Source organism: Podarcis gaigeae (assembly GCF_964106915.1).
Source record: "Podarcis gaigeae genome assembly, chromosome: 2".
NCBI classification, from domain to species: domain Eukaryota; kingdom Metazoa; phylum Chordata; class Lepidosauria; order Squamata; family Lacertidae; genus Podarcis; species Podarcis gaigeae.
This window is the reverse complement of record NC_139679.1, coordinates 11,735,425-11,761,389: the sequence shown is the minus strand read 5'-3', so window position 1 is coordinate 11,761,389 and position 25,965 is coordinate 11,735,425. Positions and strand designations below refer to the sequence as shown.

Below are 25,965 nucleotides of genomic sequence, written 5' to 3'. Positions count from 1 at the left end.
GCAGGTTGAGAGTCACTGTGGAGAGCCTGTTTGTTTATTATACCTTTTAAAATTTCACATGGAGGGTTGAATCCAAGGCAAGTCATCCTATTAGTGTGTGACAGTCCATCTACTCCTCTGCCTGCTACACATGCCCACAAACCGGAATCTGCTCTAAAGATACTTTCCCGGCTGCATTTTCACAGGTAGAGGTGGATAGGTGACCAACCTTGTGTGTGAGCGAATGAGATAGATTAAGAAAATTTATCTGAAGTCTTAAATGTCATTTTCATACTGAAAACGTGGATCTGACTGAAAGATGGCAGTTCCTAGAAGGCATTCTGGGTAAAATATTGGACCAGTGGTTCCCAGTTGGGGGGTCTGGGGACCCCGGGGTGTCCATGGAACACACCCAGGGGGTCCACAGCACCATCCCCTGCCAGGGACTAGCTTATCTCATTAATTGCCCAGTGAAAGCCACAATAAAGATCCATGGATCGTCTAGTCTCGGCTTGCGCCTGCTTGCTGGCAGGGGGAAAACCTGTGAAAAAGTTTCTGGGTGGCAAGTGAGCTGGGATTGGACACAAAACTCTGACACAGTTTCTTAGGGCTCTTGTGATTGGAGGGGGTGTGGGGAGAGACAGTATATGTATGTGCTTGCTCCATGGGGTGGATTCACGTGCTTATCATTTAAAAAAATAAAATAAGGGATCCCTTCCCCTTGCTCTCGACTTATTAACATAGCTGTCAACTTCTCCCTTTTTTGAAGGAAAATTCCCTTATTTTGAATAGGATTCCTCGCAAGAAAAGGGAAAAGTTGACAGCTATGCTTATTAATTGAAAAGAACTTCTAACTGCTTTCAATGACTACCACGTTTAGAGGACTCCCCCACTGCTTGTGTGAATCTTTTCATTGTGAATCATGCCTTATGAATTTGGGATTCATGTCTCATCTTGGCAGTTCATCAGGGGAAATAGCTAAGCAAATTGCCACTATGCTTTTGTTTAACCCCTGAAAAAGAGGACATATCCTGGAAAAAGAGGACATATGGCAACCCTACGAGTCCACTTACTACTTTCCCCCTAAAAATGCCACCCCCTGAAACACATTTTCTGTAACAGAAGCAGCCACTGGAGTTTTGCTATATATGTTTCAAACATGATGTTTTGCATGTAAAGTTTAGCTAGGTGTCCTGGCTCAAAATTGTCCTTTTCCTCACCAACAGTCGCACTTGTAAAGAATCAAGCATGACTTGTAGGACTCCCAATTTCACCCCTTTAGTGACTAACAACACCAGATCACACATTCATACCTCAGATGTAGAATAAATGTGCTCCCAGTCAACCTGTGTTATAGATATATTACATATTGGATTAAATTACACACTGACACTCTGAATGAATTACTATCTAAATTACAAATGCATAAAATTATATCCAGATAACTTCCACCTGGGAATGTTCTGAATCCTACAAGAGAAAAAAACAACAGTTAATGGATAATATAAAATATTATCTATTTCATAATATTAGATGCAGCTAACTTTGCACCGAAGACTAAGAAAATTCCTCTGTTTCAGAGGCAGCTTTAAAAATGTAGCAATGCCTTTAAGAAAAGGAATGAAATTGGTATCAATTTGAGCTAAGTTGAAAAACATCGAAAACACTGTAGGCCTTATTCACATATCACTTTAAACCATGGTTCAATAAACTATATTTAGTTTAGTTGTTTAGATGTTCATGGGACCCTGATTGTTTGAGATTAATATTTGCTGATTGTTTGGGACTGCTAGTTGCTGAATTGTAACATACTTTTAAAATTGTGGGTATTTCATTCCTCTCTTGCTACTTTTGCTCATATTGTTTGGTTTAGCATTACATCCGAACCTGGGTTTGTGGTTTAATTTATTTCAAACAGTAACCGGCATTTGTTCTTTGGCTTACCTCGCATCGTTTGTTTGGGGGAAATATATATGGGAAAACAAGAGTGCAGAATGGAGCTGAACACAGAAACAGAGTCATAATAACTTTGTGCTGCTTAACAGTGACCCCTGTAGACTATTCTACGAAGTACCATAACTAGCTCAGACATTTTATATGTTATCAAATACTCCTTTATTTTCGGGGCATGGTTGTCAAAAAGTGATGTTATATACCAGTCACCAGGTAGCTTCAAAAAGTGTGGAAACTGAGAAAAGGGGGCTAAACCCCTCCTTACACATCCCTTTCTCTATCCAAATTTTTGGCTTTTGTCTGACTAAGTCCATACAAGAAGTGATGTCTCTAGCTGCTTGTTCTCATTCCTTTCAATAAATCCAGTTGTGGACCTTATATTTTGTTTATTCTTTTAATAAAAGCAGCATTTCAGTGTGCTGCCTTTCAGATGTGGGGTAACCTAAGCTTTGGATGCATTTATTTGATATTTTGTGTTGATAATTGAAATGTGGCATTCATACTGATACTAATTATATTCCGTGAATACTATAAAACCTGTCAGAAACAGCGATGAAAATAATTCACATATTTAGCCAGACTGTTAGCCTATGGTGTGTGTTTGTGTGTAATTACAGACTTCCCAACATGGTGCCCACCATTATTATTATTATTGTTATTATTATTATTATTATTATTATTCTTATTCTTATTCTTATTCTTATTCTTATTATTACTATTATTATACTACAACTCCCATCATTCCCAGCCAGCAAGGCCAATGGCCTGGGCTGATGAGAAATGGAGTCAAACAACTTGTAGAGAAGTGTATCATGCCACTAGGAAGCCTTCTAAAACAGTTGGTAAAGGTAAAGGGACGACTGACCGTTAGATCCAGTCGCGGACGACTCTGGGGTTGCGGTGCTCATCTCACTTTACTGGCCTAGGGAGCCAGCGTACAGCTTCTGGGTCATGTGGCCAGCATGACTAAGCCACTTCTGGAGAACCAGAGCAGCGCACGGAAACGCTGTTTACCTTCCCGACGGAGCGGTACCTATTTATCTACTTGCACTTTGACGTGCTAGAATTAGACCTCCCTACAGGCAGAGCGGGACAGCTTGCCTCAGATGGCAGGTTATTAAAGGATTTTTAATTTTTTTTACTAAACCTATTAAAAAGCAGCATAATGTCAGTAATTTAGTTTATTATTATATTTTTACCCAATAATATTTTAAACTTCTGTCTCAGGCACTAAAATGTCTCTTGCCTCAGTTGCACTTCTGACAGAATGACAGGAAATACCGTCTTTTTCTGTGTATAGGATGCACCCATGTATAAGACGACCCCTATTTTTTGGAACCAAAAATTAAGAAAACAATATCTTAGGGTTGCCAAAACTCTAAAGTAGAAGTGAAAATCCGCACAATCGGCGACAGCAACAAGTTGTCGACCCTTTTGGGGGGTGATTGCCACAACCCCCAATGGCCCCACTGAACGCACACTCCAGCCCGCCCAAGCCAAAATCCTGGACATTACCTTAAAATAAAATAAAAATCTCCCTGGATGCCCATGTTTCGTGTATAAGACGACCCCCAAATTTCTGACGAATTTTTAAAATACAAAATAACCTTGTCTTATACACAGAAAAATATGGTAGTATCCTCTCACGCCTCTTCATCTCCTAATTGTGTTTCCTAGTGATGTATTTCTCCTAATATGTGAACACACAGATTTCCCACAGGCATCAGGGTGGCCACTCTGAGAACAGAATGGTGAATTAGAGGAGCCATTGACCTGATCCAGTCGGCTCTTCTTATGTTCTTAGATGCATGAAACGAAAGAAGTGACATTGACTCCTTTTGCACTGTATGAAAACGCTAGAAAATTACAATGAATTATGCAGCTGGTCTTCTTTTATCATTCTGCTAGATGGAAGAATAGAAATTCAAATAGCGGAGGGCCACTTACCGAGTCTTGATATTTCGTAAGGGTTGCTTCCTAATGGAGGAAATGTCTAGTTCCAAAAGTCTAGGGATATCCGGAAAGCCGCATGCCTCAGACCACATCAGAGACACAGGCTCTTTGGGTCCAAGGGGGATACTAAATTCCGTGATATCCGTCTTCCACAGTGATTCTATCTGTTCACCGTTTTGCTCTCTATTAAGAGGAGGAATGCCATTATACATCAAAGAAAGAAAACGCTTTGAAGTAAGCCACTATCTTAAAGAAAAGTGCCAATCCAATCCTTATATTTCTAACGTGCAACTAACACTCTGAAGAGAAGAAAAACCATTGGGAAGTAATGATCAAGGGATGATCTTCTGCTGTTTTTCTGTCCTGGTTGTCCAACTTTTCCTGTCCTGAAATAGCTGTTGGGCTACCATTTCATGTGTGGTGTAATGAGTAATTTGTATCTCAGTAAGCCCAAACAGTCCAGTGGGCTAGTTGTTTGATCGAGATCTGAAGAAGCAGCTGATGGATGCTGAGATTAGGAGGCCCTCCTCTGTGAAGCTCTCCATTGCCTTCCAAAAATTGGTTTTGTTTTGTTTTTTAAAGTAAAATAGGCTTCAGAGAGGGATTCTGATTCTCTTTCTTTTGTATTCATAGAACATTAGTTTTACATGGATTTGAATGGTCATTATCTGTTGGATATTTGCCCTGAGCCAAGATGATGAGCTATTTTGACATTGAATAGAATGTAATTTTAAAAATACTCCTTCTTCTAAGAAGTAATACTTAGGTTTCCTGACATAGGGAGGAATACCATGGAGTGGTATGTTAAAATCCCCTAGCGGTATAGTAGCTGCACTAGAGGAATAGCTTCTGCATGAGAAGGTTCAGGAAGAAAGCATGCTTTCCGTGGCTGGTCGTGCAACACATTGCTGTAGCCCCGATACTCAGTGGCGTAGCGTGGGTTGTCAGCACCCGGGGCAATGCAAGTAATTTGCACCCCCTAACCCGTGGATTTGCGCCCCCTAACCCTAACCCCCAGATGTTGCGCCCGGTGTGGCTGGCACCCCCTGCACCCCCCATGCTATGCCACTGCCGATACTTCATGTTACACAACCAGTTTCCTGCTAGAGCAATAGTTGTGTGGATTCTCATATTCAGTTTTCGGTTTTCATTTTCAATCTTTATTCTCGCCCTTAAAGGTAAAGGGACCCCTGACCATTAGGTCCAGTCGTGACCGTGGGGTTGCGGCGCTCATCTCGCTTTATTGGCCGAGGGAGCCGGTGTACAGCTTCCAAGTCATGTGGCCAGCATGACTAAGCCACTTCTGGCGAACCAGAGCAGCGCACAGAAACGCCGTTTACCTTCCCGCTGGAGCGGGAAGTGCTACTTGCACTTAGACGTGCTTTCGAACTGCTAGGTTGGCAGGAGCAGGGACTGAGCAACGGGAGCTCACCCCGTCGCGGGGATTCGAACTGCCGACCTTCTGATCGGCAAGCCCTAGGCTCTGTGGTTTAACCCACAGCACCACCCGCGTCCCTATTCTTGCCCTTACGCTAGCACAAAATTGAATCGGGCCACAGAGACTGCAACCTCATGGGAGCTCCATCCAAGAACCTATTATACTGTACCTGATTGTAGCTGAAAATGTTAAATCTTGTTGTTTCTTTGCACAAACCAGGGGGCTTGGGTGGGTTCTGGGCTTCAGGAAGACAGGTCCAATGTTGGGCACGTGTATGCTTTCCCTCTTTGTTCTATCTCCTGCTTTGATCAACAAGGGGCATGGGTTGGTAAGCTGGAGTTTGGCGCTCAAGCGGAGCTGTGCAGAGAGAAAGAGCAGTCAGTTTGCCTGATGCAGACAAAGGTTCAGGGAAGGATCTACCATGCAGCTGGAGGAATGGGGCAAAGGGAAGATTGAGAGACAGAAGCCATCTTACTAATGTTGCTCAAAATACGAGACTGCCAAACAAAGCTCTGCTATTTTCTTGCCCCTGGTTTTTGTGGGATGTGAAACACAAGAGCAGTCAAGTACAACATTCCTAGAGTGAACATGTTTACACATGGGGAGGAATGTTTGTCCAGCCAGCAGGTACACTTCCTGTTTTCTTCTGGGCTGGGACAGACTTCCTCTGCATGTGACTAGAGGTGGGCATGGCCTCACCTGCGCAGGTAACGACAAAAGCACAGGACACGGCAGCCATCTCTCTCTTTTTGACTACATGCATCAAAGAAGCAACATCTGCTTAGCCAAAGATGCTCTCTTGGCTTAGCCAAGAGAGGACAAAGGGACTGCCTTCTTATGAGATAGTTTCTAGGTACAGTCATACCTCGAATGTGCTTCGGGCTGAGCACGTTCCAGTTGTGCTCCGCAGCAACCCGGAAATAACGGAGCACATTACTTCCGGGTTTTGCCGCTCGCGCATGCGCAGACGCTCAAAATGATGTCACACGCATGCTCGGAAGCAGCAAAATGTGACCCGCAGATGCACTGTCCCGTCTTGCGTTCCGTTCGGGATATGAATGGGACTCCGGAACAGATCCCGTTCACATCCCGAGGTACCACTGTATATGTTACTTTTCTAAGCTAAAGTCTGCCTTCTGGGAACCTATTGTAAACAGAATGATGTGTGAGTAAACCTTTTTATACTTTTATAGAAGACTGGGTCGTGCCTTATCTTTTGTGAGGGAATAAGAGGAAAATACCAGAACAGTTATTATAGAAGCTTTAGCGAGCCTGAGCAAATGCATCTGCTGCAAGTTTAAAAACGGGAATGTTACTCTGCTAAATTGTGAACTTGTTAACACAAGTTGGAAAGGCTATAATCAGACAATATATCCTCTCCTGCATCCCTGAACATTCCCACAGTTTTTAACCTCGTGATATAACACCAGCTAAACATCATGATATACCACGATGCCTGAAATAAGGATGGAGCTATGCAGAGGGATTGACTGGCTTCACGGTTTTTCCTGCATCATGATTTTTGCCTGTGTCTGCTCTTGTGATTCGCTGCCCACTGCAGGAGGCAGGGGAGAGTTAAGCTGGCAGAGTTAACAGGGGCTGCAGGAATTGAGAGAAGCATTAGCTGGCCTCATGGTTCCCTCCACATTGTGATTTCTGCATAGCACACCCACCCACCCACCATGATTTGTGATATATTACCAGGTCGAACACTATGAAACCAACATCACGATATGGATTTCAAACCAGTTTTGGATGATATATCAATATAGCACTCAGCCCTACCTTTCTCCTTATATGTGGGATAGAGAATAATATTTGTTTCAGACCAAAGACTGAACTGTGGGCTCAAGCACTCACCAAGTACTTTCCACCCTGTGACTTTTAGTGGAAAGTTGGTGTGCACAGAAGAGCAATTCCCCATGCCAAAACTATAGACTCTGATTTTCCAGCATATACATAGCGAGTTTCCCAAGCCCACTGTGACTGTATCACAAAGCAGAAACTCCCCGCCCCCCTGTGAGTGGGAGCCATCACCAAACAGTGAGTATCCTTACTCCTGCTGCCACTGTCTGCTACTGATGCAGATTGGGTGGCGAAACTCACGATTCATGCAGTGAGTTGCTCACAAGGGATAGGAAATTTACTATGGAGGTAATCATCCTCGGGGTGTCGGGGACTAGGCAGAGGAGAAATGGTGGAGACCGCCTTCCCAGCCTGACCCTTCCAAAGAAGAGGAAGACAGTATAGATTTACAACAAGGGGTTGAGGGAGGTTGCAGCTCAGAGGCAGATGAGGGGGGAAGCTGGAAAATCATGGGAGAGCCAGAACACCCAGCTGACACATTGTCATTAGAAAGCATTCCAGACCCTCCATCTCCTAGAACATGGCGGGCCTTAAAAGTAGGAGAGCAAAGAGCTCAAAGACAGAGGGTACGTAGCAGCACCCATAGAGCAGGTGATGATGATAAGTGAGGAAGTGGGAGAGATGGGGGGGGGTGGAAATTCATTGAGGACAATGCCATTATCCAAGAGGCTGGGTTCTATAGCCTCTCTCTGTAAAGACTGAAATGTAAAAAGAGTAAGAGAAACTCATCCTGACATGGGGTGAAAGTAAAACACCAGCTCTGAGTTGTGAACCCTTCATTCTCCTAGGCTCACCTGAGCAAACAAGGCAATCATCCTTTGAAGGCAGCGCCGACGCTGCTTCTCTGCCATCATCTGTTTAACAGTCCAGTGCCCCATAACTCTTTTCTGGTGAGCATCTAGCTTGTCTACCATCTTGTACAAAACCTGCATTCTAACACTGTCCTTGGCTTCTTTGGCAGCCTCCAACCGAATAAGTAAGGTTTCTCTGTAAATACAGGGCAGGAGGAATATAAATGTGGACAAATCTTTCCTTTAGTACAAAGAAAGCCCAGCAGCATAGTCCTTAGCCTGGAGGCCCATTCTGGTACCCAGCCTCTCTACCTGGCATTTGGAACCACTTTGGATGACCTGGCTATTGAACATTCATCCTGATTGGGCTGCAAGGAGATGATATGATGCTGGCTGTTTAATAAGCATTCATTCTTATTAAAGGGAGTGGGTGATGCTGTGGTCTAAACCAGTGTTTCCCAACCTTGTGCCTCCAGATGTTTTTGGCCTACAACTCCCATCATCCCTGACCACTGGTCTTGCTAGCTAGGGATGATGGGAGTTGTAGGCCAAAAACATCTGGAGGCACAAGGTTGGGAAACACTGGTCTAAACCACTGAGCCTCTTGGGCTTGCTGATTGGAAGGTTGGGGGTTCGAATCCCCATGATGGGGTGAGCTCCTATTGCTCTGTCCCAGCTCCTGCCAACCTAGCAGTTTGAAAGCATGCCAGTGCAAGTAGATAAATAGGTACCACTGTGGCGGGTAGGTAAACGGCGTCTCTGTGTGCTCTGGCACTCATCACAGTCCTCCGTGTGCCAGAAGCGGTTTAATAATAATAATAATAATAATAATAATAATAATAATAATAATAATTTTCTATTTATACCCCGCCCTCCCCAGCCAAGACTAGGCTCAGGGCACCTAACACTGAATATAAATACAGTAAAAACATTTTTTTAAAAAACCAAACAAAGTTGATTAAAATGTAAGTTAGAATACAGTTTAAAATGCAGCCTCGTTTTAATGGTAGCCCATAGATCAAAGCCATAAGGGGAGAAAACATCAAATATTCACCGGGGCCAGCTATCCATGCTGGTCCTACATGGGCCAGCAAAAAGAGCCGAGGGGAAATTTATATTAAAAATCCCACATAAGGGGTTCCAAAAAAAATATGAGAGGGGGGGGGTTAGACTGAGTCCAGCCCAAAGGCCAGGCAGAACAGCTCCATCTTGCAGGCCCTGTGGAAAGATGTCAAATCCCACAGGGCCCGGATCTCCTGTGGTAGGGCGTTCCACCAGGCCAGGGCCAGAACTGAAAAGGCCCTGGCCCTGCTTGAGGCCAATCTAACCTCCTTGGGGCTTGGGACTTCCAAAGTGTTATTATTTATGGACCTTAAGGTCCTCCACGGGGCATACCAGGAAAGGCGGTCCTGTACGTATGAGGGTCCTAGGCCACATAGGGATTTAAAGGTCAAAACCAGCGCCTTAAACCTGACCCTGTACTTCACTGGTAAAGCACTGAATGAATGTGATCCTGCGGCGAGGACCCCATAAGGAGTCTCACCGCGGCATTCTTCACCCGCTGGAGTTTCTGAGTCAGCTTCAAGGGCCACATGACCCAGAAAGCTGTCGGTGGACAAACACCGGCTCCCTTAGCCTGAAAAGCGAGATGAGCGCCGCACCCATAGTTGCCTTTGACTGGACTTAACAGTCCAGAAGTCCTTTACTTTTACCTCATTCTTATTATTTTCGGGGAAGTTAGATGACGTTGCATCAAAACAAGTGTTATCCCACCCCACACACCCCAGTCTCCAGTATATTTTCCTGCAACTTTCCTTAGCCCAAACATCTGAACTTTTTGGAAGGCGGGTTTGCAAAACCTCCCAGTCAACTGTAGTCGTACAAACCGAGTTTACTGTTTGTGGTTGAATCCCACCCCAAAACAGCGACAGTCCGGAAGTGTCCTAGGACTTCTCCCAGCCCACACCTCTTCTCCCCCAGGCCTTAGCCCACCTTGGCCTTGCTCCATGTCCTCCTCGAGTGTATGGTAACAGTTTGGTAAAACTATAATGAAATATATATGGTGTTAAGTATTAAGATTAGTGGCAGTTCCCACTCAGGGCCACCGGTATGTAAATGAAGGATTGAAAACTGTCGCTCCTGATTGGTTAGCTAGTTGTGAGTTGTTACTGTTTCTTAGTATTATATAAAGCAGCCAGCTAGGCTGCAGTCAGTCTGATTCCAGGAGCAGTTCTAACTGCTGCAATAAAGAGCTGTGAATCCAACAGAGCTGTGTCCTTTGTCCATCTTTTCCACTATTCAACATATATATTTTTAGATTGTTCTTAAAATTATATACATGTGACAACAGCACATCCTTCCAACTGTCCATAGACAGATGACTAGTTCAACTTGTTTTCTGTCGTGCTCTTTAAATATAGTCTGGGGGCAATGCGCTGTCACCACAGTGTGCGCCAATGCTAAGGTTCCCAGTAGCTTCACATTAAGATTTTTAGTCTTACCTGACCTGCTGGAGATGGCGGAAGGCGATGTATTTCCGGAAGAGCAAAGCCAGCCTTTCCACATTGCTGTGCAATGCTTGCTTGATTATCCCTTTGGTGAGGGTGTAGAGTTCTGGGGAGATGCCAGCCTTCCGGACAGCTTCCCCCAACACCTCCAGGTTTCTCCTCTGAGCTTCTACGTTTATCCAGTAGCGCTTCTCTGTGGTGCCAGGTGCAGCAAACTCCTCCGCTTTGGTGAACAGCCTGGGGAACCAAGTGGATTCCAGCTCATAGGTATCCTCGTCAAACTGTGAACTAGGCATAGGGCTTAGCAGGGGGCTAGGAGAAGCATATCGCCTTTCTTTACGGGGGGAAGCAATCTTATATCGCTTGGAAAATTGATCCAGAATTGCACCTTCCACCACTTTCAGCTTGGGAAGCAAGGCCTTTTCTTCCTTCTGCATCTGCTGCTGCTTCATCTTCACCTTCTGGACTTGCAGCCTCTGCATCTGCATCTGATGGCGCCAGCGGAGCAACTGCTGCTCCCAGCGCATCTCCCAAAGGCGCTCCATCTCCTCCTGCTTCTCCTTCTGCTCCTGCAGCCACCGCAAGTACTTCTCCTCCTGCTCCTGCTGCTCTTGCCGCAGGGCCTCCATTCGCTGCTCCTGCAGCTGCAGCTGCTCCTGCCACTGGCTCCTCTTCCTCTCCTGCTCCATGTCCTCCTCTTGCCAGAGGAGCTGCTGCTTCTCGTGCCGCTCCTTCAGTTGGCTCCAGCGCCACTGCTCCTCTGCTTGCTTCCCTCGCAGCGCCAGCAGCTCCCTTTTCTCCAGCTGCAGCTGCTCAACCACCTTCTGCAACAGGTCCTGCTGCTCCTTCTGCTGCTCCCGCTGCCTGGCCCAGAATTGCTCCTGCTCCACATTCTGCTGCTGCAGGAGCTGCCAGTGCTCGGCCTGCGCCTGCCACATGCGCTCTTGCTCCTTCTGCTGCTCCTTCTCCCGCTCCCACTGCTGCCGCTGCCCCTCGCACATCTCCTGCCAATGCAGCTGGTATTCTTGTTCCTCTTGCAGCCTGTGGCGTTCCTCCTGCAGCCGGGCCTGTTCTTCATGCAGCCGCTGCTTCTCCTCCTGCAGCTGCTCCTGGATTTGCAAGTACCAAATCTGCTTTTCTCTGCTGAGCTCCCGTGAGCTATCACTTTCCAAATCTGACTTGCTCTCTTTGCGCCATGGCCCTTTTTCTTTCTGGGCATGCTTAAGTTTTTCTGCAGAAGATTGTTTTGCCAATTCCTTTTCCAATTCCTGCCACGAGACCTTGGCTTGCACATCTGCTTCATCAGGCTGACGTTCTGGAGGTTGTTCTCCTTCCATGGGATGTGAAACCTTGGTCAAGTCTTCTTCCTCCACTTGCAACTGGGGCTCCTTCTGGTCTCTCCGCAACTCTTCTTCTTTCTGCTCTTCTTTTTCTTTTTCTTTTTCTTTTTCTTCTTCTTTTTCTTCTTCTTCCTCCTTCTTCTTTCTTTGATGTCGCTGGGACTTGAAGGGCGAGGCCTGTCCTGTTGTCATTTCTTGGTCCCATTCCGTCCCAGAGCTGAAAGAGCTACTTGAAGACTCCTGGGACACCACAGGACTGCTAAAGGACAAAGATGGAAGTTTGATTCCCTTCCCATCTTCCTCTTCCAACTCACCCTCTGTGCCCTCTATGCTCCTTGCAAACTTCTGTTTCTTCCGTCCAGCAGATACTTTCTGTTTCATCAGGATGCATTCATCCAGTTTTCTGTCTATTGCCTCGGAGATCTCTTTGGTTAGTGTATGTGTGGGCTGGGATTTTGCTGACGGCTTCCAGCTGCCTGAGAGACTCCTCTTTAACTTCTCTATCTTCTCATCTAAGCAAGCAAGGATGACTTCCTGAAATTCTTGCAGCGCAGAGCTTGTATCCTCTCCAGGGAGTTCCTCAACAATTGAGTATCTTTGCCTTTTCTGCACAAATGCAGAAGGCAACGTGGGGATTTCTACAGTGAATAGTGCGTCCTCCTGGTCTACGGGTCTGCTTCCAACCTCCTCTGCCGGACCACTGACACGGCCTTCAGGCACTACTCCTGGAACATCATCACGACTTTCGGGCTTCTCTTCCTGCACTGTGTCTTGATAGGTTGCATCCAATTCCTCAAAAATGCGTTTGAGAGCCTCTGCATCTAACACACCACCTCTATCGCTAGCAAGCTCTTGCAGCTTTTTGCCTAAACCACGGATGACATCTCCTGTCTTCTCTGCCCACTTTGGCTGTGGCACACCTGCTGGGCCGCTTCTGCTGGGGCGCTTCTTTCCTTTGGGCCTACCTACTGTCTCATGGCTTGATTCCTCGGCTTCTCCTGCTTGTGGTGATGAGCTTTCCCCTGGGACCTCTGCGCCCTCCTCCTTCTGGACACCTGGAGCAGTCTCTTGAGTCTCTTGAGTCGGCTCGTCGTCGTCAAACTTGACCACCTTTCTCGCTTTGACAGCCTTGACCAATTGCCCTGCCGTCTTTTTCATGGAGAACTTGCGCTTTGTTGGGGGGCTTGGGAGTCCTTCTGCTGGCTCTTGAGATGATTCTTCGACTTCCACTTCACCAACACTCTCCCTGGTGACCCGTTTGAGAATGGGCTTAGGGGGAGGGCTTTCAGCTGGCTGTTGGGGAGCTTGCTCCCCCTCAGGTTCTTGGTGGCTTTTGCCAGCCAATTTTTGTGGTGACGGCGTTTTCAAAAGGGATGTTTGTATTTTTTTCCAGGCAGCTGTCCTTGACCCCCGTTTCTTTCCTGCAAATTTGCTAGGTGCTGCTGTTGCTGTTTCTTTTCCAGCAGCTTCTGTGTCTCCCGTTTCGTCGGACGATATCTGTGATAGCTCAGAGGATGCCTGTGACAGGTCTGAGGACGTCGGGCCTACAACTGTCAGTCGTGACAGTCCAGTTTTGCTGTCCCGAGCTCTTACTGAAAGAAACGTCAGAGGTACTTCTGCATCGGAAGGTGTTTCTTGCAGCTGGTCAGGGCCAATGGTTTCAACCGTGGGTTTCTGCTGCCTGGGTGACTCATCAAATGTGCCCCCTTCTTCAACTTTCACACTTATCATTTCTGCAAGTTCAGTGTGGAGTTTTGTACTCTCCTCATAAGTGCCCTTTTCTTCAACTTTCACGCTTATCATTTCTGCAAGTTCAGTGTGGAGTTTTGTACTCTCCTCATAAGTGCCCTTTTCTTCAGCTTTCACACTTCTCATTCCTGCAAGCTCAGTGTGGAGCTTCATATATCTCTCATCTTTGATTTCTTTCTCACCCTTGATTTCTTTCTCATCCTTAATTTCTTTCTCATCCTTAATTTCTTTCTCATCCTTGATTTCTTTCTCACTCTTGACTTCCTTCATATCTTTCATACTCCCTGTGGGAAGTTTCTCAGGAATCCTACTTACAGCAGGTCTGAGGGTAGCTTGGCGTGCCACCATCGCCCTCTCATTTGCCTCCTGCAGCTCCCTGTGCAATGCTTCGTTAGTAATCATGAGTGTCTTGCACATCTCTTCAACGGTGTGGACTTGAATTTCCATTGCTGTTTTCCTCTCCATGGCCGCTCGCAGCTCCCTTTGCAGAGTTGCAACGTGTGGGTCTAGCTTCTTGCTTTCCAAGGCGCTCTCGGTTTCACACTTAATTTTAAGGCTGCGATACTGCTTCCCTAGAAGGCTGTAGGCCTTAGCTAGGTTAGCTACCATGGTTACAATGTACTTGACTGCTGGATGCTCTATTTTCAAAAAAGTCGGAGAATCTACCATTTCTTGCATCATGTTGTTGAGCTCATTAGTGCGGCTGAATGTAAGAGGGTCATCGTCCAACATCCGCTCTGCTGTAATAGGCTCCCCTTCCTGGGGCGCATCAGCCACCTTGTCTCTCCATGTTTTAAACATGGCATTTCTGTGACCTGAAATAATCGAAGAGATAACAAGAAGGTATTAGAGTATACACAAAGTAAAATTAGCCCAGTGATAAAGTACCTCTGGAACAGGAATTGTTGCACAGTGACACTGTGAACTTCCTTATAAATCAAGGGCGGATCTACACTCATGGTTTTTAACGTTAAAAAGGAGTTAAGGAATGATTCCGGTAACCATATAGTCACAAGACGTTATTTTCTTTAATGTTCATAGTGCGTTATAGAAATGTGACACCAGAGGGCACTGCAGAGCAACCAGAAATCAGGGAGAGAGACTGCGGGGAAAGAAAGCAAAACGAAAACCAAAGGGGACGTTTCCTGTCTTGATGTTTTAGAACAATATTTCTAGTATCGTTCTAATAATGAAAAGGCGAGTGTAGATCCAGCCCAATAAAACTCTGTGTGCTGTCCTAAATGTAACAAACATGCTACAGCCACTTGCAATCAGTCTTGTCCCAAAGTGAGTGCAATCAGATCATCAAAGGAGACCATGGTTTAATAAGGCACTTGAGGCCTCCAGAATAAACCAGAAGTATGACTTGTATCAACAAGACATTCTGCCTTCAGTGTTGCAGGCCCAGCTCGTGTTCTTGTTTAATGTTTCTCGTGTTCTTGTTTAAATTCTTGACATTTTAAATTTCAGAGATTTAAGTTCATGTTTCAAATTTTGTATATTCTAATTTTTTATACTTGTAAGTTGCTTTGAGACATTGAAAAGCAGGATATATAGATAGATAAATATTTGTTTATCTAAAGTAGATGGACAGACATTTTGGGGAAGCAAAATCTCCTTGGAACTCTGTCAACCGATAAGAGGAGCACACAGCTGGCACAGACCATCAAGAGAGCAGGGGATGAGAGAGACCCCTAAACTGAATATGCCACACACAAAATGAACAAGGCTTGCAGCTCTTCCTTGCAAGTGTCTTTATCTCTTTCCCACTAAAACCCCTAGCAACTGCTCCACCCTATGCAAACTCTGATGCTGGCTTAATTGTCCAAGATGACAGAGTTTACAGCTGGGTTCTGACACAGGTTCCTTGAGTTTTGGTGTGCTGTTTGGTTTATCGGTACTTTTATTTCTTTCAAGCCAAACATATGTGGAAGTTTTTGCAGTCAAACCTAACAATGCATATCTATGCTAGTTGGTAAATGAAGGAGTTAAGGACCACAGAGTTGTAAATTTCTAGAGGAGACACCCCCTTCATGGATCACTGCCTTGCCGTGGCGAAGGGGCTTGAAGAACTCAGAGAAGCTATGAACTATGCCGAGCAGGGCACCCAAGATGAACAGGTCATAGTGGAGAGTTTTGACCAAACGTGATCCACCTGGAGGAGGAACCGGCAAGCCACTCCAGTATCCCTGCCAAGAAAACTCCATGGACAAAGACAAGAGGCATATAAAAGTTATGACGCTGGAAGATGAGCCCCTCAAGTCGGAAGGCGTCCAACATGCTACTGGGGAAGAGCGGAGGACAAGTACAAGTAGATCCAGAGCTGATGAAGCGACTGGGCTAAAGCCGAAAGGACGTTCAGTTGCGGATATGCCTGGACGTGAAAGGAAAGTCCAATGCTGTAAAGAAAAATATTGCATAGGAACCTGGAATGTAAGAACCATGAACCTGGGTAAGTTGGATGTGGTCAAAAATGAGATGGCAAGAATAAATATTGACATCCTGGGCATCAGTGAACTAAAATGGACGGGAATGGGCGAATTCAGTTCGGATGACCATCATATCTACTACTGTGGGCAAGAAACCCGCAAAAGAAATGGAGTGGCCCTCATAGTCAACAAAAGAGTTGCGAAAGCAGTACTGGGATGCAATCTCAAAAATGATAGAATGATCTCGATACGAATCCAAGGCAGACCTTTTAACATAACAGTAATCCAAGTTTATGCACCAACTACTGGTGCGGAAGAAACTGAAATTGACCAATTCTATGAAGACTTACAACACCTTATAGAAGTGACACCAAAGAAGGATGTTCTTCTCATTATAGGGGATTGGAATGCTAAAGTAGGGAACCAAGAGATAAAAGGAACAACTGGCAAGTTTGGCCTTGGAGAGCAAAATGAAGCAGGGCAAAGGCTAATAGAGTTCTGTCAAGAGAACAAGCTGGTCATCACAAACACACTTTTCCAACAACACAAGAGACGACTCTACACGTGGACATCACCAGATGGGCAGCATCGAAATCAGATTGATTATATTCTCTGCAGCCAAAGATGGAGAAGCTCGATACAGTCAGCAAAAACAAGACCTGGAGGTGACTGTGGCTCAGATCATCAGCTTCTTATAGCAAAATTCAAGCTTAAACTGAAGAAAGTAGGAAAAACCACTGGGCCGGTTAGATACAATCTAAATCAAATCCCTTATGAATACACAGTGGAAGTGAGGAACAAGTTTAAGGATTTAGATTTGCTGGACAGAGTGCCTGAAGAACTATAGATGGAGGCTCGCAACATTATACAGGAGGCAGCAACGAAAACCATCCCAATGAAAAGGAAATGCAAGAAAGCAAAGTGGCTGTCCAATGAGGCCTTACAAATAGCGGGGGAGAGAAGGCAAGCAAAATGTGAGGGAGATAGAGAAAGATACAGGAAATTGAATGCAGATTTCCAAAAAATAGCAAGGAGAGATAAGAAGGCCTTCTTAAACGAGCAATGCAAAGAAATAGAGGAAATAGAGCAATGCAAAGAAATAGACTGGGAAGAACCAGAGATCTGTTCAAGAAAATTGGAGATATGAAAGGAACATTTTGTTCAAAGATTACCATAATAAAGGACAAAAGTGGTAAGGACCTAACAGAAGCAGAAGACATCAAGAAGAGGTGGCAAGAATACACAGAGGAATTATACCAGAAAGATATGGATGTCTCGCAAACCCCAGGTAGTGGGGTTGCTGACCTTGAGCCAGACATCCTGGAGAGTGAAGTCAAATGGGCCTTAGAAAGCACTGCAAATAACAAGGCCAGTGGAAGTGATGGTATTCCAGCTGAACTATTTAAAATTTTAAAAGATGATGCTGTTAAGGTGCTACACTCAATATGCCAGCAAGTTTGGAAAACTCAGCAGTGGCCAGAGGATTGGAGAAGATCAGTCTACATCCCAATCCCAAAGAAGGGCAGTGCCAAAGAATGCTCCAACTACCGCACAATTTCACTCATTTCACACGCTAGCAAGGTTATGCTTAAAATTCTACAAGGAAGGCTCAAGCAGTATGTGGACCGAGAACTCCCAGAAGTGCAAGCTGGATTTAGAAGAGGCAGAGGAACCAGAGACCAAATTGCAAACATGCGCTGGATTATGGAGAAAGCTAGAGAGTTCCAGAAAGACATCTACTTCTGCTTCATTGACTATGCAAAAGCCTTTGACTGTGTCGACCACAGCAAACTATGGCAAGTTCTTAAAGAAATGGGAGTGCCTGATCACCTCATCTGTCTCCTGAGAAATCTCTATGTGGGACAAGAAGCTACAGTTAGAACTGGATATGGAACAACTGATTGGTTCAAAATTGGGAAAGGAGTACGACAGGGCTGTATATTGTCTCCCTGCTTATTTAACTTATATGCAGAATTCATCATGCGAAAGGCTGGGCTGGATGAATCCGAAGCCGGAATTAAGATTGCCGGAAGAAATATCAACAACCTCAGATATGCAGATGACACAACCTTGATGGCAGAAAGTGAGGAGGAATTAAAGAACCTTTTATTGAGGGTGAAAGAGGAGAGTGCAAAATATGGTCTGAAGCTCAACATCAAAAAAACCAAGATCATGGCCACTGGTCCCATCACCTCCTGGCAAATAGAAGGAGAAGAAATGGAGGCAGTGAGATATTTTACTTTCTTGGGCTCCATGATCACTGCAGATGGTGACAGCAGCCACGAAATTAAGAGACGCCTGCTTCTTGGAAGAAAAGCAATGACAAACCTAGACAGCATCTTAAAAAGTAGAGACATCACCTTGCCAACAAAGGTCCGTATAGTAAAAGCTATGGTTTTCCCAGTAGTGACGTATGGAAGTGAGAGCTGGACCATAAAGAAGGCAGATCGCCGAAGAATTGATGCTTTTGAATTATGGTGCTGGAGGAGACTCTTGAGAGTCCCATGGACTGCAAGAAGAACAAACCAATCCATTCTTAAGGAAATCAGCCCTGAGTGCTCACTGGAAGGACAGATCGTGAAGCTGAGGCTCCAATACTTTGGCCACCTCATGAGAAGAGAAGACTCCCTGGAAAAGACCCTGATGTTGGGAAAGATGGAGGGCACAAGGAGAAGGGGACGACAGAGGACGAGATGGTTGGATAGTGTCTTCGAAGCTACAAACATGAGTCTGACCAAACTGCGGGAGGCAGTGGAAGACAGAAGAGCCTGGCGTGCTCTGGTCCATGGGGTCACGAAGAGTCAGACACGACTAAACGACTAAACAACAACAGAGGAGACACAGCTAGGTTACACACCCCTCAACTCTGTCAATTTCCTGTTCCTCTGCCTTCCCTTTCTCTTCGTTTTAACCATGTATGATGCTGGAGCTCCCTAACTCAAACTGTTTCTGTTTTTGTTTTATGTACTTTGTGTTTTTATATTCTGATTTTATCCCATGAACTGCCGAGACCTGCAGCTGTAGGGCAGTATAATAATAATAGTAATAATACTCCAAGCTTGAAGGGTTTTTTTGTATTTTGCAACCAATAGTACTTTGCCTGTGCTGTTTCTGCTGTAGCACTGAATGGTACATGAGTGAGACCTATGATTGATGTAAGTAAGTATTTAGACTTACTCAAAGTTGTAGTCTATTCACTCCAAGATGGGTAGAAGCAGGGGAGCTCAATTGTAAGTGCTTAATATTCGGATATTTAAAGTTCTAACAACCTATTTCCCATGCTTACAAATGCTACACAGATCTGTGTTTTAAGTTCTGCTAGGGGCTGCTTTGGCTAAAGTCAAACCCTGTGGGTTGGTTGTTTTTTTTAAAATCAGCTGTTTTTTTATTTGTAGTTCCCCACACATGTGGGACTTCAGCATTAACTGGTATTCCCCAGTTATCTCCCAACAATATAGACCTCTGCTTCCTGATGATGCAACCTCTTTCTCTAACAGATTCATCTCATTTAGGTACCTGACTTCCGTCTCTGCTTAGCTTTCCCTTCTAAAAGTGGGTGGAATAGTTTGATTAGATGCTGAATCTTTGAGTCCATTGCACTGATAAAATTCTGGATTTTCTCCTCCATCTCTTCAATTATGTCATTAGTGGCAAGGACTTTTTCTTCTCGTTCAACCGCTTTCAGCATTTCATCTGGAAATAATGTTTAAGCCCAAAGTGAGTCAAGATGGAAACACCCATGATGTAAAATGAGAAACTGTCCTTTTAAAAGCAATCTCCAGTTTATCCATCGAATGAACAGAGATTTAACTGGTTAAACACTATCACCAAGGCCTTGCTTTCTCAGGAAACCAGTCTGCTATAGCCATATCTTTGCATGCAGAAAGGCACCAAGGAGGTTCAGTCCTGGTTTAAAAGATGAGGAAGTTGGTGGTGAGAAATACTTCTCTGCCTGAATCCTGGAGTGTCACAGCTGGCTTAAAAGGTAAAGGGTAAAGGGGTCCAGTCGTGACCGACTCTGGGGTTACGGCGCTCATCTCGCTTTATTGGCTGAGGGAGCCGGCGTACAGCTTCCGGGTCATGTGGCCAGCATGACTAAGCCGCTTCTGGCAAACCAGAGCAGCACACGGAAACACCATTTACCTTCCCGCCGGAGTGGTACCTATTTATCTACTTGCACTTTGATGTGCTTTCGAACTGCTAGGTTGGCAGGAGCAGGGACTGTGCAACAGGAGCTCACCCCGCCGCGGGGATTCGAACCGCCGACCTTCTGATCGGCAAGTCCTAGGCTCTGTGGTTTAACCCACAGCGCCACCCGTGTCCCTCAGCTGGCTTAAGTAGCCATTATTGGGCTAGTTCAGTGTTCTTTTTGTGACTTTTAAAACTCTACATCTTAAGTGTGAAGTCTTTGGTCTTGTCAGATTCCTTCCCCCACTTTTAAAAGTAGAACCCCAAGATCTAACAACGAGAACTAAATGCAAAAGACACACGATTAGACCTAAATAACAGGGGGTTCTCTCCAAGTATACTCTGAGCCACTCTGGGTACATTTGTTTTCAGTACAATTGCCAGGACTGGAGTGGACTAAGCCCATAGCCCTTTCGCATAAAAGTCTACTCCTGGTTAGTTTTAATTTTCAACAACCCAATTTTGGAGAGGGAAAGCCATTTTGTTGTTGCTATTATAAACCAAATGGGAGCTAGAAAACCTTGCTGCAAGTCACCCACAGGTATATAAGCAGATCCCAATTTTTATACACACGATTGGAGAATTTCATCCCAAAATTCAGACAAGCGACAATTTGGAAAGACAGAAATGCTGCAGTGCTGTACATGTAATGTTTTGTGCAGGTTGGTTCACATGTTAATGTCAACTGAATGTATTCTTCCTCTTTACTAGCTAAGGGTGCCTATCCTCTAATCCAATTCAAAATTGTGACAGCTTCGAAGGCTGCAGTTCTGTAGTTTTGGGTAACTTGTTCTGTTATGTACTGAAGTTCTCACCCTGGGCCAGCAGGGGGATATTGTAGATAGTTCAGGTCCACATATGCAAATAAGGGATTGAAAGTGACGTTCAGTGATTGGATAGTTACAGAAAATGGTTACTGTTGCGTTCTAGTGGAGCTCTATATAAGCAGGCTGGCTGAACCCTTCAGTTCTGTTCTGGCCTGTGAATAAACAAGAGCTATTTGGAGAATCGCTGTGTAGTCTGATATGTTCACCCACAACCTAACATATTCCATGGGACATTTGGCATTTAGGGCATTTGTTTTTTGGTAACCTTGTTTCTCCAGCGGCTTTCCCCCCTTTAAATGTGTGTTTGTTGTACTTTGTGATTGTGAGTGTTTCATTGTTAGCTCGCTGGCATACAGACACACACAGTATGAACTTTTTTTCTATCCCACGTGTGTTGACAGTGACTTAAGATTCCTTGCTCCAATACCCTTTTCTAGCTTTCTAGAACATGGGTAGGCAAACTAAGGCCCGGGGGCCAAATCCAGCCCAATTGCCTTCTAAATCCAGCCCGCGGATGGTCCAGGAATCAGTGTGTTTTTACATGAGTAGAAAGTGTCCTTTTATTTAAAATGCACCTCTGGGTTATTTGCAGGGCATAGGAATTCGTTCATTATTATTTTTTTCCAAAATATAGTCCGGCCCCCACAAGATCTGAGGGACAGTGGACCGGCCCCCTGCTGAAAAAGTTTGCTGACCCCTGTTCTAGAAGATGGCACTTGCCACAGTATACCCTCCCCTTTCCAGCACCATGGAACTAACGCCAAAATTTTAGCGCCTCCAGCACTGCCTTTAATTCCTGTATTTTGAAGACGCTCTCATCTAGCACGTCATCAATTCCATCCAAAAAATGAGCCCGGCGGCTCGTCTCTTCCCAGGTTTGTGAATGGTAGTAGTCCCTTTCAATCTCAGGGTCGAGCCCGTCATCCTTTTTGTAGTGTTCATAGGCCCGATTCACATTGTCCAGAATGCGAAACAGCTTCTTAGAAACATCCTGAAAGCACAGAATTACATGGATGTGAGGGCAGGACATATTCAGAAGCGTTTCAGGAGCCCACTTCTTCGTTATGTATCTCCTTCCCTGCCCCTGACTGAGCCATCCTTGTAGCATTTGCTGAAAGCATTAATAATAATAATAATAATAATAATAATAATAATAATAATAATTTTTATTTATACCCCACCCTCCCCAGCCAAGGCCAGGCTCAGAGCGGCTTACAAGCAATAATAAAAACAAGTTGAATGATTACAACTTAAAAACAAAATTAAAATACAATATTAAAATATTGAAACATTAAAATATTAAAATGCAGCCTCATCACAGGAGGAGAAAGGAAAAAGAAAAAAGAAAAAAGAAAGAGGGGGAGGGAATCAAATTGGCTCCAAGCCAAAGGCCAGGCGGAACAACTCTGTCTTACAGGCCCTGCGGAAAGAAATCCGATCCCGCAGGGCCCTGGTCTCATGAGGCAGAGCGTTCCACCAGGCCGGAGCCAGTGTTGAAAAGGCCCTGGCTCTGGTTGAAGCCAATCTAACTTCTTTAGGGCCTGGGACCACTAGGGTGTTGCTATTTATGGACCTTGAGGTTCTCCGTGGGGCATACCGGGAGAGGCGGTCCCATAGGTACGAGGGTCCTAGGCCGTGAAGGGCTTTAAAGGTCAAAAGCAGCACCTTAAATCTGACCCTGTACTCCACCAGGAGCCAGTGCAGCTGGAAAAGCACTGGGCGAATATGCTTCCCATTACAGGAAGACATCCTCGTTTTGTCTGGCTACACAGTAATGGACCTTTAAGAACCTGTGGTGTTAGTAAATGTTTCACACTGATCAAGGATGCCAACTTCAATAAAATATGGGGGAAGCCCAGGTAAGCTCCCCCACGCATAATCGATCACATGACATGGTGCACCCACACCATTTGAATGACAATGTCCATCAACATTGGGGGTCCCCAGCGCCCTCAAATATTATATGGGGGGGGGGCATGTGCGAAGACCTCTCTGCCCCTAGGAGTTGGCTCCTATGACTCTGATTTTATCATGGTATGTGTTATTTTTAGCACACTACCCAGTGGGTACAGTATGGAGATATTAATCAATCTTAATAAATAAGTAAGTTAGTGGATTATTAAAAAAAAAAAACTATAATCAAATGAAATTGCGGGCAAGGTTTGAGTTAAAGGCAGAGGACGAAAAATGAAAAAGACATAATTGTAACAGAGAAACTTTGTGTAATAGATAAAGATAAAAAGAAAAGGTAAAAAAGGTTTGAGTGAAAACACTGGAGAAGTGAGGTTGGGAAGTCAGTTTTTGAAGAAAGGTAACTTTGATATGAAGATTATTGTGGAAATGTTTGAAACATTTACTAAAAATTATATAATGATAAAGCAATAATTAAGGACTTGTGCCCAAGAAATAACAATATTACTACCGTGGATAGCTTTAAAAGACATGGAAGACAAGCCTATTGGCACCTTTTAGTCACAACGGCTAGGTGGGACCACAGTCTAGATTTAAAGGCATCTTACTTATGAATACCTGCTACAGTGGTACCTCGCAAGATGAATGCCTCGTAAGACGAAAAACTCACAAGACGAAAGAGTTTTTCGTTTTTTGAGTTGCTTCGCAAGACGAATTTCCCTATGGGCTTGCTTCGCAAGATGAAAACGTCTTGCAAGTTTGATTTTCAATGCATTCCTATGGGAATCCGTGCTTCGCAAGACGAAAAATTCGCAGAACGAATTAATTTCGTCTTGCGAGGTACCACTGTATTTGGAAGCAACATTTGGCCCTTCATATGTTGTTGGACTGCAAATCCCATAATCCCCATTGGCGACTATGTGTGTCATGCTCTGACAGCATTGGAAAGGCCCCAGATTTCCCATGACTGGTGTAGCCAATACTTAGCTAGATGGACTAAAGTCCTGGTTCAGTAGAAGGCACTTTCTTATGTTCCTAAGAGGCTTATTGCCTTCCAAGTCTTGCTTACGGGTTTCCTGGAGACATCTGCTTATGCTATTCATATGTTCTTAATAGCTGATGGGAGCCTTTACTCTTCACATCTCACATTGCAAGGGCTAGAGAGGCATCCAATAATTACAGCAGATCTGGTAAACAAGCAAATGGAAGGACTTAATCTGGTTCATTTGAATCAGTTACCTGCAGAAGTTGGGATTACTCCCATTTCTCCTGACTTTTCTCAAATATAATTCTCGGGGGGTGAGCAGAATTGTGCTTAACGTGCCAGCAGGAGTCCGTGTTGAAAACCTATTGTGAAAGGCTGCACATATTTGACCCCCCTCATCCATCAACAGTCCCTGCTCCACTACAGAAACTCTATTTTTTCTCTCCAACACATACGGTACCTTCTTTGCTCTTTCCAGCTGGGCCAGCTCAATTTTATCCAACACATTCTGCACAGCGGGGGGGACTTCATCGATGGTAGAAATAGCGGCTTCGTTTTTGTAGGTTGCAACATTGCGGCCGGCCTGATCGCGTTCGTAATCATTATCACTTTCATTTCCTGAGTTTCCTGAAGATGATGAAGATTCGGGACCCATGTGGGACTTTTCCCATGCAAGCCCAACCACCTTTGGGAAATCCATGGCTGCAGCACAGAGTAAGGCAAATCAGCTTTTTATATAGGGCCAAGTTGTTCAGTTGTGTGGTAGGATTATTCTTCAAACGGTTTAATTACACCCCCTTGCTGTTAGGCAGAAACTCATCCCTAAGGGATGAACGGGTTCTGTTTGTGTAGTTGATGTCATAGTTGCCATTCTATGGCTTCTAATCCATGACGTCATCAGGTGCTCATTCGCATCAAAAGAAGCCTCGCGGAACAGAAACTTGTTGTTCTATGTGCTCATGCATGCTTTATATACAAGTCCCAGAATGCATTAGTGTCCTGGAGAGCTGGTGGAATTCACTGCTCAGATAATTCAACAGTAGATTATTCCATTCCTCGGTTCTGCCAGATACAAGCTAGAAAGGGTTGTCATGCTGTACATGAGCTTTAGAGAGCTACCTCTCAATTCTAGCATCATTGTTTCTGAAACTCATTCAAAAGTGTATCTGAAGAAGTGTGCATGCACACGAAAGCTCATACCAAGAACTGACTTAGTTGGTCTTTAAGGTGCTACTGGAAGGAATTTTTTTCATTCAAAAGTATTCGCTGTAAGGGAATACAGTGGTACCTTGGGTTACATACGCTTCAGGTTACATACACTTCAGGTTACAGACTCTGCTAACCCAGAAATATTACCTCAGGTTAAGAACTTTGCTTCAGGATAAGAACAGAAATTGTGCAGCAGTGGCACAGCGGCAGCAGGAGGCCCCATTAGCTAAAGTGGTGCTTCAGGTTAAAAACAGTTTCAGGTTAAGAACAGACCTCCGGAACGAATTAAGTACTTAACCCGAGGTACTACTGTATACTGTGGCATGCTTGGAGCTAGTAATAAGGAGGTTTTGGGGGGTTTTTTGGCTTTCTTATCCAAGATTGGAGCTTAGAGATCCTAGGGTGGGCAGGGATTTAGCAGTATGAAATATTTAAAATTGTCAACCTGTTTCCAAGTTGCACTGCACAAAAGACCCAAGGACCTTTGCAAGTTTGTATGGGTGCGGACAGCCTTTCTAATAACCTGGTCACAATTTATTTAAGGCTTAGTAGCCAAAACTAGAACTTTAAATTGAGCCGAGGAACAGAAAATATATATGTTTACCACATCACTGTATATCAAACAACTCCATCTGTAAGAAGTAAGTTTTGCTAACAGAGCTATCTGATCTTTCCTTGTTTTGAGCCTGACACATTCCATGGAACCGGGCTGTGTTGCTGTATGGACAGAGTGGGCTTTGCTACTCTAAATGATGTATTACGTAAGGAAGATCTTCTCTTAGATACAATTGACTCAGAAATATAAATGTGAATCGAGACATCAGTGGCATTCTGTCGAAT

The 25,965-nt window shown here is 44.6% G+C and overlaps 1 protein-coding gene across 2 annotated transcripts; it reads right to left on the bottom strand.

Moving 5' to 3' along the window:
- Window positions 1-1,323: 1,323 nt before the first annotated feature.
- FAM186A (family with sequence similarity 186 member A) lies at window positions 1,324-25,011 on the bottom strand. 2 transcript variants are annotated; one of them, XM_083728808.1, is made up of 8 exons: window positions 24,377-25,011; window positions 21,780-22,011; window positions 19,522-19,698; window positions 10,482-14,391; window positions 7,984-8,176; window positions 5,493-5,680; window positions 3,880-4,068; window positions 1,324-1,449 (listed from the first exon to the last, which is right to left on the bottom strand). In XM_083728808.1, the coding sequence occupies exons 1-8, from the start codon at window positions 24,614-24,616 to the stop codon at window positions 1,395-1,397; spliced, it is 5,184 nt and encodes a 1,727-aa protein (XP_083584934.1). In that variant the 5' UTR covers window positions 24,617-25,011; the 3' UTR covers window positions 1,324-1,394. The 2 variants fall into 2 exon arrangements, with proteins under 2 accessions (XP_083584934.1, XP_083584935.1); XM_083728809.1 differs by lacking the exon at window positions 24,377-25,011 and having other exon boundaries at window positions 19,522-20,985; window positions 21,231-22,011.
- Window positions 25,012-25,965: the final 954 nt, after the last annotated feature.